General features: G+C 36.8%; 1 protein-coding gene across 2 annotated transcripts in view; it reads left to right on the top strand.

Annotated features, from left to right (window-relative positions):
• STRN (striatin) overlaps positions 1-13738 on the top strand; it is a 108469-nt gene that overhangs the window by 77523 nt on the left and 17208 nt on the right. For both annotated transcript variants that reach the window (XM_082851853.1, XM_082851854.1), the window contains 5 exons: positions 94-237; positions 4234-4370; positions 9769-9944; positions 12031-12078; positions 12841-12962. In XM_082851853.1, coding sequence (XP_082707979.1) covers positions 94-237; positions 4234-4370; positions 9769-9944; positions 12031-12078; positions 12841-12962 — 627 coding nt within the window. The remainder of the gene's footprint in view (positions 1-93; positions 238-4233; positions 4371-9768; positions 9945-12030; positions 12079-12840; positions 12963-13738) is intronic.

Here is a 13738-nt window from a genome sequence, read left to right as displayed (position 1 = left end):
GTCGGCAGATGTAAGGTTTATGACTCCATTTTGATGCAGTTGGATAATTCTATTTCCTCTTTTTTGTTCTCTCCCTCCCTTTTTGGGGGCTAGGGCCCAATAGGTCAAAACTGCAAGATATGCTTGCTAATTTGAGAGATGTTGATGAACTTCCCTCATTGCAGCCATCTGTGGGTTCACCTTCCAGACCCAGCAGCTCCAGGCTTCCTGAACATGAAATAAATAGGGCAGATGAAGGCAAGTATTTTAGACACTGGAGCACAAAAAGCACTTGGATGTACTTATATAAATTATTAGAAAGGGCTCTCTAAGAGAAGAATTTTATTCTACAAGTGTTTGAACTATGTAGTACTCCCCATATGTAGGCTTTCTTATATTCAAGGGGGTTTGATTCCAACTGTAATCTCTTAAGATTTGAAAAAGATGCATAAACTTAAAAATCAACTCTAAATTATAGTTTAGAATATCCCCTAGCACCACAGAAGCCATGTATTTGGTGTGTACACAGGTAGTTGTAATTATACCATTCCAACAATGAGAAAATTACTTTAAATTATTATTACTATAAATAGTAAATGTTTACTTTGAGACTCACGTAAATATTTTAAAATATTTAAGCAATTTATCATTTACAAATGAAAAAGGGAAAAAAGACACCTGAAGGTCTAGCCACATTTTCTACTTTCTGTTTTTTCTTGTTCTCTTTCAGTCCTTGTCTATGTGCATATACTTTTTGCAGAGTTATAGTCACCATGTAGAACAATTCAATTTTATTTATTTATATGAAATCATAAAAATAATCTTCATAATTATAATTTTAAGATTATTCTATTTTAGACTTTATTCTTAACCATTCCCCCCTTTTTAAATATGTGTGTGTGTGTGTGTGTGTGTCTAATTTTATTTATTTATTTATTTTTGGCTGCATTGGGTCTTTGTTGCTGTGCACAGGCTTTCTCTAGTTCTGGCGAGCAGGGGCTACTCTTCACTGTGGTGTGCAGGCTTCTCATTGCGGTGGCTTCTCTTGTTGCGGAGCATGGGCTCTAGGCACACGGGCTCAGCAGTTGCAGCACGTGGGCTCAGCATTTGTGGCTCACGGGCTCCAGAGCGCAGGCTCGGTAGTTGTGGCCCACGGGCTTAGTTGCTCCACGGCATGTGGGATCCTCCCGGACCAGGGCTCAAACCCATGTCCCATGCATTAGCAAGTGGATTCTTAACCACCGCGCCACCAGGGAAGTCCGCCCCTTTTGGATATTTAGGTTGTTCCCAGTTTTTTACAGTACAGTCTTATGGTATATAAATACAGTTTTCTGCCTTTTAAGTTCTGGTATATCTATTTATAAATGTATATGTGTAAATTGATTTTAAAATATATATATTTATATTAGCTGAAAGTCCAGAATGACATAAAAGTAATCTTAATGATTAATGAATATACTTCAAATTTTATTTTTTATAATTTCCTTGAATTTAAGTATTGTAATTATTTGCAGTGGATATGCCTCTTCACATTATTATTTAATGAACAAAACAGCCTGGGAAAAAGCCACAGAAAAATCATATGTTTTATTCTTTCTTGGCTTTAAATTCAGCTATGTTTTAGAGAGACATAAACTGACGGGACCTTGATGAATAGAGTTTCATGTTCGGAATACTTTTTCAGTGAACTGTTTGACCATTACATGGTTAGTTATTTGTTAGAGTTAATTACAGTATACTGGAAATTCATTTTCCATACGTTAAATAATGAAAAACCACATGTTACGCCTTTATATTCTAGGTGAACAATTTATTTGATGTAGGCATGTGTCTTTTGAATTAAGATGTGAAGTCATAGGCCTCAGTAGGTATGTTTGCTGTTCACTAGGATATTCATTCAGTTGACACTTATAGACGTGAGAATTTTAATCAATTTCATTTATTCTAAGGTCAGGTCTAGATAAGAAGAAGAGTTAGTTTTTGTCTTATTCTAATAACTCCAAAAGAGTTTTATCAGAGATTTCATCTTGCAGAATTCTAATAATAGAGGCAGAATATGTACTAAATGACACATGTACAAAAAAGGATGATATAAAGCAAAGAAAGTGCCCTTGATAGGAAAAAAAAATGTTAAGAATCTTAGAACTGAAGCATTGAATATCTAACTTATGATCTGTAAGATTGGTCCTAAGTCTTCCCCCTCAGTGCAGGATTTTCAGAAATAGAAAAGGCACTTAAGAAATATGTTGTAGCTTTCATTGCCTGTGACTGATGCTTCTTGGTCTCCAGTCCAGTTTCAGAAAAAGTTTCCGTAGCTTGTGTGTGCTGTAGAAGTTTATTACTTTATTTTTATCATAATGATTCAGAAGGCAATGCCACACTTAAGAGGCATAGTTAAATCATTTTGTAAAAGCTGGTTAGAGCCAGTAATGTTTAGTTACCAGATAGAAATGTGACCTATAGTTGCGAGTTCTAAGGTCTCTTAGAGATCAATCAACGACAGTTATGCCCATTGGTGCTCTCTTTCTTTGGGCCTCAGGTCTGCTGGCTTAGCCACTGGTGTGTGTAGAAGCAGTTGTTGCCTTCCTTTGTTTTCAGGTTTTACTTGGCCATTCCTAGAACATTAGTTAAATTAGCCCACACAATGTGTATGGCCAAATCCCACAAATCTTAGTTTCTTTTTTGGGGAGAAGAGCCATTTTTATTTCGCACCTGAACAAAGTTATCTGGCAACATTAGACATGAAAGCAAAACAAACAAAAAATCACCTGGCTGAAGACCTAGCCTCATAGTCTCACATGAATCATTTGGTTGAAATTTTGGCATAAAAATTGCTGTTCTAAGTTAAATAATTCCCACTCTTTATTAGTAAATGTTTAGAGTTGTTTGAACCCGTCATAGGATATATGGTATGTTTGGGTAAAACCCATTTTTATTATTGCAGCTTTATCGCCTGGTGATTTGAAAATGTCTTATTAATTTATACTCTACTTTGTTCTTATAAGGATTTTGAGTAGAGTTCCTGCCACTACTATTTATAAAAGCACGTACCTGTTCTTTCATTTCTTCAACAAATATTTATGATTGAATCTAAAATTATAGGATTGAATGTAAAACTGAAAAACACCTTGTAAATCTATTTTCTGCATATACTGATTAATAAAATTGTTTCTTTCAAAAAAAAGTTAATTTACTTCTTTAGCAGCTGGAGTTTAAACTACTAAATTCATCTAATCAACTCATTAATGTTTGTCATCAGTAAAGTAACCACCTGTAGAAAACTATTTAGAGAGCTACCTCTGATGGCTTGTCAGAGTAATTTGCATTTATAAAAAGTGTTCAAATGGATACTTTTTTTTTTTTTTTTTGCGGTATGCGGGCCTCTCACTGTTGTGGCCTCTCCCGTTGCGGAGCACAGGCTCCGGACGTGCAGCCTCAGTGGCCATGGTTCATGGGCCCAGCCGCTCCGCGGCATGTGGGATCTTCCCGGACCAGGGCACGAACCCCCCGTGTCCCCTGCATCGGCAGGCGGACTCTCAACCACTGCGCCACCAGGGAAGCCCTCAAATGGACACTTTTAAAAAACTTGTTTGAAATAAATCTTTTTAAATGAAATATAACATACCTACAGTAAACTGCTGAAGTCCTGAGGGTACAGCTCAGTGAATGATCTCAAAGGGAAATCAACCATGTCACCACTGCCTAGGTAAAGAAGCAGAACATTACCTGGACCTAGAAGTCCTGATGGTGCTTCCTTCAAACACTACCCCTTCCCTCTTCTCCAGAGGTAATCCTGAGTTCTAACAACACATACTAGTTTTGCCTTACATAGGCACATTTTACAATTACGACCATTTTCATTTGAAATTTTCCATATTACTTCAGGTTATAGAATTAACCAATTTTACTTTGAATGCAGCCAGCAGTATTCAGAATCACTTGTTGTACATGTTTTAATAATTGATAGAAATCAATTGGGTAATTAGCATGAAATATCAAATGAGGAAAACCTACTTTCTTTTATACATTTATACATTTTTCTCTATAGTGAAAAAGAAAGGACAATGGATTTGTTTCATGTTGTACTTTTCTTAGATGATGACAAAGTTAAGCAATTCTTCAGATTTTCTGCTCACTGAATTTTATTGTGTTTAAAAGCATTTAAAAATAATCAAATGTAGACATGCCCTTATGAGACTAATTGTTGACTATTTACATGGTTTTTTTAATGTTTCTTTTGTATTCCCCCTTCAGTGGAAGCATTGACGTTTCCTCCTTCTTCTGGGAAGTCATTCATCATGGGAGCAGATGAAGCCCTTGAAAGTGAACTGGGACTTGGAGAATTGGCAGGCCTTACAGTGGCCAATGAAGCAGACTCATTAACTTATGATGTGAGTAGTAGTTTTAGTTTTGTTGTTGTTTTTTTTTTTTTTTAGTTTTGTTGTTTTTATTTATTTTTTAAAAATAAAAAGTTAATTTTATAGAAAAAGTGACGATGGTAAGACTTCTTCACAAGTGTAGAATTTGGTTCAGTTTTAATCACAAACTTTGAAAATATGAATATATTATAAAAATAAACAATACTTTTCACATCATGCAGTGACTAAAATTATGGGCTTTACCTAAATTCATAAATTAGTATAGCTTATTCATTGGTTTTAGATAAGGGAAAGAATTCCCTTTTCTGTCACCAAATTTGGATTTTGTTTTATGTTTTAGGGCACCAGTGATTAGTTGAAATTCATGCCTGCCTAAAGGCAACATTTGTCTTGCTTCTTTACTACATCATCAGTATCCTGCTGAGAAGTAGTTTCAGCTGTTGTTAGGCAAGGGTGTGTACAGGATGCTTTCCAGATGTTAAGGCTGACCTGTCAGTGATTTGGACCAAAATTGGAATCTTTACACCTTTATGCATGCATGCATTTACTTAATCTCAAATACAGTTGTTTTATAATTGTTCATCATAATCAGTTATCAGAAAAACAGTTGCTTATTTCATAAAGTAGTCACAGCCTATCTTAACTCTTCATTAAAATCCTCTCACTTTGATATTCATTATCTTTGTTGGGGAATACAATGTAGCTCCTGCCACATGGAGGATGTAGGATGGATCCCTAAGTGAACCTTGGAAGTACTCAGAAGAGGAACCCTCGCCACTCACTCCTTCCTGCAAATCAAATACTCTCTCCCTCTATGCTAAGTCCTTTAGTAAGTCTTTTGGGTTTTACCTCCAAAAACAACTGAAATCCATATAGTACGTCTTTTTACCTCCCCTCCTAGACCATTTTTTCTTCAACTGGAACTACTACAATAACCTAATCTAAACGACCCCTTGCACTCCATTCTCCACATATGTGATACAGATTTTGAAAAAAAAAAGAAATTTCTGTTTTCAGTGTTTTTATATCCTTATATCTTACATGTCTTTTAAAAGCACCATTTAGTTGGCTTTTATTTTTTGACCGTTGACAACCTTTTTAAATTAGAAAACATTTAGTCCATTTCTTTTTAAAATAGTTAAGGATATAATCCTTAATTTGGATTTAATCCTGCCATCTATTTGTGCCACCTGTGCTGTGTTTGTTTTTCTCCTACTTTTGCCTGAGTTGGGGTTGATTATTTTTTATTATTCACCCCTCCCCATCATTTGGAGTTTATGCACTCTTTCACTACTTTTTAAATTAGAGATTACCACACACATCCTTATCAAAATTTTACATGCAAAGATCTTTAGAACACTTTACTTAAAAAACTCTCACCCTGCGTATATGTCAGTCTTGTTTTATATTTTATTTCTGTATACATTTATGTCCTGCAAGCTTCTGTTTTGTACACTCAATAGTCAGTTAGAATTACCCATTTAAATTATCTATTTTGCTTTTTTCCATTCTCCCATGCATATCTGACTATCCATCTGGGATCACTTTTCTTTTACTCTGAGAACACGATATTTCTCTTTAGTGAAGATCTACTGGTGCCCAGTTCTCTTAGTTTCTGATTTTCTTAAATTGTCTTTGTCTTTTTTTGCCTGAGTAGGTTAACTATCATCTCTGATTTTGAATTTCACTTGGCAAAAAATTTTTTAGTGCTTTAAATATATTGTTTCATTATATTTTATTGTTGTTTTCTGCTAGAGTCAACTGTCATTTCTATTTTTGGTTATTCAATGGTAATCTGATTTTTTTTTGTGACTGGTATTTCTCTATGCCTTGATTGTCAGCTAAGGTTTAATTTTCTTTTTATTTAACCTCCTTGAAATTCTTAAAGCTTCTTGGCTTAATATGTTTCCATCAGTTTTGTAAAGTTCTCAGCCATTTCTCTTCAGATACTGCTTTTACACCTCCCTCCCTCCCTCTCTCCCTCTCTCCCTCCCTCCCTCCCTCCCTCCCTCCCTCCCTCCGTCTCTCTCTCTCTCCCTCCCTCCCTCCCTCCCTCCCTCCCTCCCTCCGTCCCTCTCTCCCTCTCTCCCTCTCTCCCTCCCTCCCTCCCTCCCTCCCTCCGTCCCTCTCTCTCTCCCTCTCTCCCTCCCTCCCTCCCTCCCTCCCTCCCTCCGTCCCTCTCTCTCTCCCTTCCTCCCTCCCTCCCTCCTTCCCTCCCTCCTCTCCCTCTCTCTCTCCTCCTCCTCCTCCCCTCCTTCTAGAACTCTAGTTATATTGTTAGATCCCCTTTTTATATTCTCTCTCTCCGATCCCCTTCTATATTTTCCATCTTTTGTTTTTCTGTACTTCAGTCTAGATTTTTTAAATGACTCATCTTCTGGTTAGCTAATTCTCTCTTCAGTTATGTGTAATCTGCAACTGAACTCATCTATTGAAGTCTTATATTTTTTGCTTGTAGAACTACTTTTTTAAAATGATTTACAGATTTCTTCCAAAATTTTCAATCTTGTCTTTCATCTTCTTGAACATAGTAAGCATGATTATTTTAAAGTTTGAATCAGAGACTCAGTAGTTCTGTTACTATTATGTGTTGTTTCTGCTTGTTTTCTTTTATGCTGTGTTATCTCGTATGGGTACAGTTACTTTTTAGTATGCCCAAATAACTGTATTTGAAAAATTGTCTGTAGAAATAACTTCAGGCCTAAGTTTATCTTCCCCCAGAGAGTATATTTTAATTTTCTTCTCTCAAATGTCTGCAGCCACTAGAAATCTGGATCACCTGACTTCATTTTCAATTTTTGAGATGATCTAAAGCTGATCTATGGTCTTTGTAAGGGCTGGTGTTCTTCCAGTTCACTCTTATGTGTAGGATACAGGCCCTTGAAATTAAAACCTAAAGCAAGGTGGTCTGCTAAGCCCTACTGTCTTGGCAGGCCCTGGACACCAGTTTATATCCCCCTGCGTTGCAAAGCTGTCAGAAGCACTGCTCAGCCTCTCAGCCACCTCCTCTGGAATCAGTAAACACCGTCTGGGGAAAACAGCTCCAGAGATCAGGCTCAGTTCCTGAGGCCTCTGTCTTCCCCTGGATCCTGGGTTTTTTCCCCACTATTTTGTTGGATCTGCATTTTTTTTTTTTTTTTTTTTTTTTTTTTGCGGTACGCGGACCTCTCACTGTTGTGGCCTCTCCTGTTGCGGAGCACAGGTTCCAGACGCGCAGGCTCAGCGGCCATGGCTCACGGGCCCAGCCACTCTGCGGCATGTGGGATCTTCCCGGACCGGGGCACGAACCCGTGTCCCCTGCGTCAGCAGGCGGACTCTCAACCACTGTGCCACCAGGGAAGTCCGGATCTGCATTTTTTATTTTTAGCTCTGCTTTACTACCTGTCCTCAGTACACAGTTGGTCCTAATGATCTAGTCCATCGTGGCCAGAAGCAGAACTTCCCATTAGATGCTTTTGTTCCCTCTGCACTAACTCCACAAAGAATTTGTCTAATACATGATAGAACTCAGTCCTCTCTCTAGAGAAAGCTCATTCTTTTTTCAGAGCTCTTAATTGTTAGAAAACTTAGTGTTTGTTTCTAAAAGTAGTTCCTAGTTTTACTAAGCATATTAGCAGTCTATTGCTATGTAACAACTTGCGCCATGCTTAACAGCTTAAAACAATAAACATTTATATCTCATAGTTTCTGTGGGTCAGCAGTCTGGGGGCAGCTTAGATGTGTAGTTCTGGTTGTTCATGTAGCTGTACTCGAGACGTTGGCAAGGGCTGCAATCTTACACACACCTGACTCGAGAAAAATCTACTTCCAGGCTCACTCACGTAGTTGTTAGAAGTCCTTGGTTTCTTGCTGGCTGTTGGCTGGAGACTAGTTACTCACCACGTGAGCCTCTCTGTGGGCTCCTCAGCAGAGCAGCTGACTTCTCCCAGTGTGAGCGCACCTGAAAAGGTAGAGAGCAGGAACACTCAAGATGGAAGGTTTTATAACCTAATTCTGGAAGTAATTTGTTCCGGCTTCTACCGTATGCTGTTAGTCATACAGAGCAGCCCTATAATGTGGAAGGCGACTACCCAAAGGTAAAAATGAGTGGGCTGATCGGGAACTATGTTAGTGGCTGCCTACCACATTAAGATGCTCGGAAGGAATCTAAGTGCTCTAACATATGAAAACCTTTTAGCTCTTTAATAAGAGTGGGCAGGAGTTCAGTTGCCCTTGTCTTCTTCACCTCCCCCCACAACCCCGCTTGCCCCAAAGATAACCAGCCCTACTTAGAGTAGTTCCTTGCATAGTGTGTTTTGTCTTCACTTATTGCCCCAGTTGTGACATGTTCTGTCCAGATTTTTCTGCAGATTTCTAAACTTCTGGGCTCTGAAGTATAGTTTATATTAATACATAGCCTCTGAAGCCAGACTGATTGATTTTGAATCCTGACTCCTCCATTTACTAGACGGCAAGTCACTTAACTTCTCTTTCCCTAACATACCTAGTCTGTAAAGTGGGGATAATGTTAATTCCTACTTCATAGAGTTGTGAGGATTAACTGAGTTAATGCATGTTAAGCCTTTTGGAATAATGTGCAAAATAATGAACAAGGCTCAAAATAGCAGCTATTGTTAGTATCATTGATGATTTTTGTCATTGTAAGTATGGTTAACATTTCTCCAGTGTGTTACCAATACTTGCCCCACTGTTGCTTAAACCTAGCATGATTGTTAGCCTTGGAGTGTGAAGAGTTCATACATGGTGCTTGTGTAAAGTCAAATACTAACCTCTTTGGCTTTCTATTACTTGGAATGAAAAAACAGTGCATTTTTTTCAGTTGTTGAGATGCAGATTCTGTGGCGAAAAGGAACATAATAATATATTTATTTTACCAGTGGAATCATTTTTTGTAATATCTGATTGTCTCTTCCAGTTTTAACATTTTATGTTTCTGGTTTATAAACTTTGTTACCAATTTGAAGAAAATTTAGCTCTTGTCAGAAAGCATTGAAAATTTCAGAAGTATCATATTCTGTAATGTTAACAGGTTTAAAGATAACTTAGTTTTTCAACTCTTACCCAAAATTAGTTTCTATTCTATAATTTAGGTTGAAATTTCTTGTCTTTTTAAAAAATCATCTTAGTGAAGATCTATTTTATGTTATTAAGTTATTTGATCCTCTTTCTGTACTGAATTATGTTGCCTGTTTTCTTATTACAGCATTCATATTTCTTCAGAGAAAACCATTGTTAACATATTGCTAATTTTGCCTATTGATTTGGTTATTTATGTTTAAAAATTATATTATTTTGAAAGTTGCAAAATGTGATGGTTTGATGACAAATCAGTAAGAATTAATGTTGAAATATAGTTTTTTTCCTATCCTGAACTAAATGTATTGGTATTTTTCTTTTGTTTCTTTAATAGATAGCAAACAATAAAGATGCATTGAGGAAGACATGGAACCCTAAGTTTACATTAAGAAGTCACTTTGATGGCATTAGAGCCCTTGCTTTCCACCCCATTGAGCCTGTTTTGATAACAGCATCAGAGGATCACACGTTAAAAATGTGGAATTTGCAGAAAACAGCCCCAGCCAAAAAGTGAGAATATTCTCCTTTAACTGTATTTAAATATTTTAATTAATAGTTTTTCAGAAGAGAAATGCTTACTTTATTATTTGCTGTTAAGTTCCCCAATTATCTCTTCTAATTCTTTCTTCTTTACCATGTCACATAATTTAGGGTGTTTTTCCCTTCATACTCACAAGCTAATTTAGGTTGGAAAACTGACCCTTAGGGAGAAACAGTATTATCTGATGGTTTGTGAATGCTGATTGTAATCTTTATACAGTGTTTTAAATAACTATCACATTTGGGGAGCTCTTTATCTGCACTGAAGGTTTCTGCTGGTGTTGTAAACAGGTATGTGCATGTTTAAAATCATCAAACCCGCACCCCAAGCTTGTCCTGTTGTTTACTAGGTTTGGACTTATGGAGTGGGAGGGAGGGAAGGCTGATGGGGGATGGGGGGACAGGGAGAGGTGAGAGACCTCTCTTTGGTCTTTTCTTTTGACCTTGACCAAAATGTCTAGACTGAAAGACACTGTTGTTGCTCTCACTTAACCGCTAATACTTGCCTTGGCCTCTTGGTTCCTCTCTAAGCATGGACAGACATGAGTTGGTATAAATCCCTTTTATCAGTCACCACGCTAGTCCTGATCCCACTTGGTGGGGTCCTTATTGGAACTCCTCTCTTTTCTTCCTTGGGTCACATGGTCCAGAACCCAGCATCTGCCAGCAAGGGCCCCTCTACAGTGTTGGATACCTCTTTTATTAAAGAGTAGAAATGAACATCAAATGGAGGAGATTATGGAAGTTTTACTACTGGTAGAGAATATCTATTGCCCAGTTTAAAAGAGATCAGGGCTTCTCTGGTGGCGCAGTGGTTGAGAGTCCGCCTGCTGATGCAGGGGACACCGGTTCGTGTCCCGGTCCGGGAAGATCCCACATGCCGCTGAGCAGCTAGGCCTGTGAGCCATGGCCGCTGAGCCTGCGTGTCCGGAGCCTGTGCTCCGCAACGGGAGAGGCCACAACAGTGAGAGGCCTGCGTAACATAAAACAAACAAAAAAAAGAGATCAATGACATTCCTGCTGTGAGTCATACATAAACTAGATAAAATACTTGATTCATCAGATAGCTCAACCAGATCTTGCTTAAAGCCAAGTGAATCCTCATGTAGATTAGGTGTCTTCAGCAGAGAAGTATTTCTTGGTTATAAATTGTGCCTTTTGTCTTTCAAGTTCTTTAGTCACAGTGGACATCATACTGGACCAGAGAATGTGAATGTCTCATCATATATTCTTGACTAAAATTTAGAAAAATATTGAAATAAATTTTTTGCTGGTGATAGCTTAGTATCAACATCTTCACATTGCAAGTAACAGTAGCCTGTTTACCTTTGAACTTAAAACTTTGGTAATGAGGAGAGATATCATATGCCTTTAAAAAAAACTACAATGCAATCCGATTTTAAATCGAGTTTCCATTATCAGTCATGGCCAGTATTAGGCCCTGTAGAGTACCCATATACTCAGTGTTCTGAGTAATGAATAATCTGATGATTTGGACAGTTTCTGCAGGTATTAAGGACAGGAATGTTAACCTTTATGCAAATGCAAGGAAATTAAAGTACTTTTGATTGAAATTCTGCTATGTGTATGGTTCTGTCCTAGGCTCTTTTACCATGTAGAATCTCATTTAATCCTGTGAATATTTGGTGTTATCCCTATTTTTCTGTTTTATTTTAAACATAGAGGAATCTGGAGTTCCAAAAGATTAAATAATTTGCCTAAAGTTAGCCAGTTAGTGACAGAATTGGAAATTGAATCCAGAAGTTTATCTCTTCAAAGCCCATGTTTTTTCCCGAGTGAGGCTCTCTCTTCCTTTAGTCAAATAGATTAGGACAATGCTAAAAGCGCTGTAACAAGGTATTGTTACTAAACAAGAATTTTGTTTCTTGAAGTCACAAATATATGTGATCCGTGTTAAGTAAGCTTTCTTGTGTACTGGGGTTGAGAATGGTATATTATCATAGTGTTGGTATTTCTAGGGGCAATTTTATGACATACATTGTCATACTGTTTACTACTGAAAACTTTGGTAAAAGTCCTCCTTTCTCTGATTTAGGAGCACTTCTCTTGATGTGGAGCCTATCTATACATTCAGAGCTCATAAGTAAGTATGTGCTTTTTCTTTGTGTTAAATCAACGTCATTGTAAATCAGCCTAAGTAGCATATTTTCTTTCATGTATGTATTTGTGTTATGTATTATTTTGTAGTGTTTTTTTGTAAATGTAAAAGAAACTGGCAGATAATATAATGCTAGAGACAAGTTTATCACTACCAAATTGGGGTCCTTGCTGAAATTAGATTTTATTTGCATGATGTGTAGATGATGTATATATCTCTCTTAAAATGAAGTTGAGGCAATTAAGTTTAACCATGAGAAATCCTGATCTTTTTTCCTTAAAAATATCTGAGACTTTTTTTATTGTGATCACATGTTGCACGCTTTTCCTGTTTCCATTTAAGTTTAAGGAATGTACCTGTTCACTTGATTTAGCACAGAGGTTGGCATACTTTTTATAAATAGAGGGCCAATTAGTAAATGTTTTTAGGCTTTGCTGGCTGCATATTTAATGTTGTACATTCTTGATTTTAGTTTGGTTTTGTATTACAACCCTTTAAAAAATGTAAAAACCATAAATGCTTGAGGACTGTACGAAAGCAGTCCTCTGGTTGGATTTGGTCCATAGGCCATAGTTTACCAACCACTGGTTTAGCAGAGGAAGAAAAATGAATAATGCTTTGATAGTTTTTTATTTGTTATCCAAAGCAGAAAAAGAGAAAGCCTTTTGAATAATTAAGCATTCTTGTTTTTAACAAGTCCTATTATCAGATAGATTTTTGAGAATAGAAATTGATTTTCCTTCCCAGAGGTCCAGTGCTTTGTGTGGTGATGAGCAGCAATGGTGAACAGTGCTATAGTGGCGGGACTGACGGACTGATCCAGGGCTGGAACACCACCAACCCCAACATCGATCCCTATGACTCTTACGGTATGTGATTCCCCAAAGATATGAAAGAATATTTTCTTTTTATGCATTTTACATAGCATATATAAGGATAAAATGAGATGTTTTTGAAAATAAATTGGTAAAAGGGAACCATGTATTTATTTTGTTAAAAAGGACTCCTGTATTTGGGAATCAATTTGCTATACATAATGCTAAAAGAAAAGACAAAAGAATGTATTTTTCCCAAGAAAACAGTTCCCACCCCCAGAAGTCTTACTGATTGGAAATGCTGGCTTGATTGACAATTGTTTTCTTCATTGTAGGCATCTGTACAATACTTGATACATTATTACTAATCTGTAATCATATTTTGTCACTATTCTTGACAAATAACTTTGAAGGAAAATGAATGATGGCATCGTCTTCTTGATCAATTATTGGAGGGTATAGAGGCTAATGATTTTTAAAGTGTATGGCACCAAAATATTTAAAAGGCTTTAAAAAATTAAGAAGTGCCCTTTAGATTTGGGAACAGCACCATGAAACAAAAAACTGTATTATAATCTGTCACTAGATATTATCGTAAATTCCCTTGCAAAAACTGTTTAGGAACTATTTTGGTTTCCTCTTAAAATTCTCCTTAAATTCTAGAATGGTATGAAGTGTCAAATATGTCATAAAACCATATTTTATTTTTGTTATCATTTAATTAATTTTACTAATAAACCTAAGTAAAGATAAGAAATTCAGTAACTAAAAGTTTCTTCTCACATTTATTTAATAAGCATTTAACATATATTTTGTGAAGGTTAACACCC

Source organism: Leucopleurus acutus, assembly GCF_964270905.1.
Source record: "Leucopleurus acutus genome assembly, chromosome: 12".
NCBI classification, from domain to species: Eukaryota; Metazoa; Chordata; class Mammalia; order Artiodactyla; family Delphinidae; genus Leucopleurus; species Leucopleurus acutus.
The sequence above is the reverse complement of the archived record's forward strand: the minus strand, read 5'-3'. Positions and strand labels throughout refer to the sequence as shown.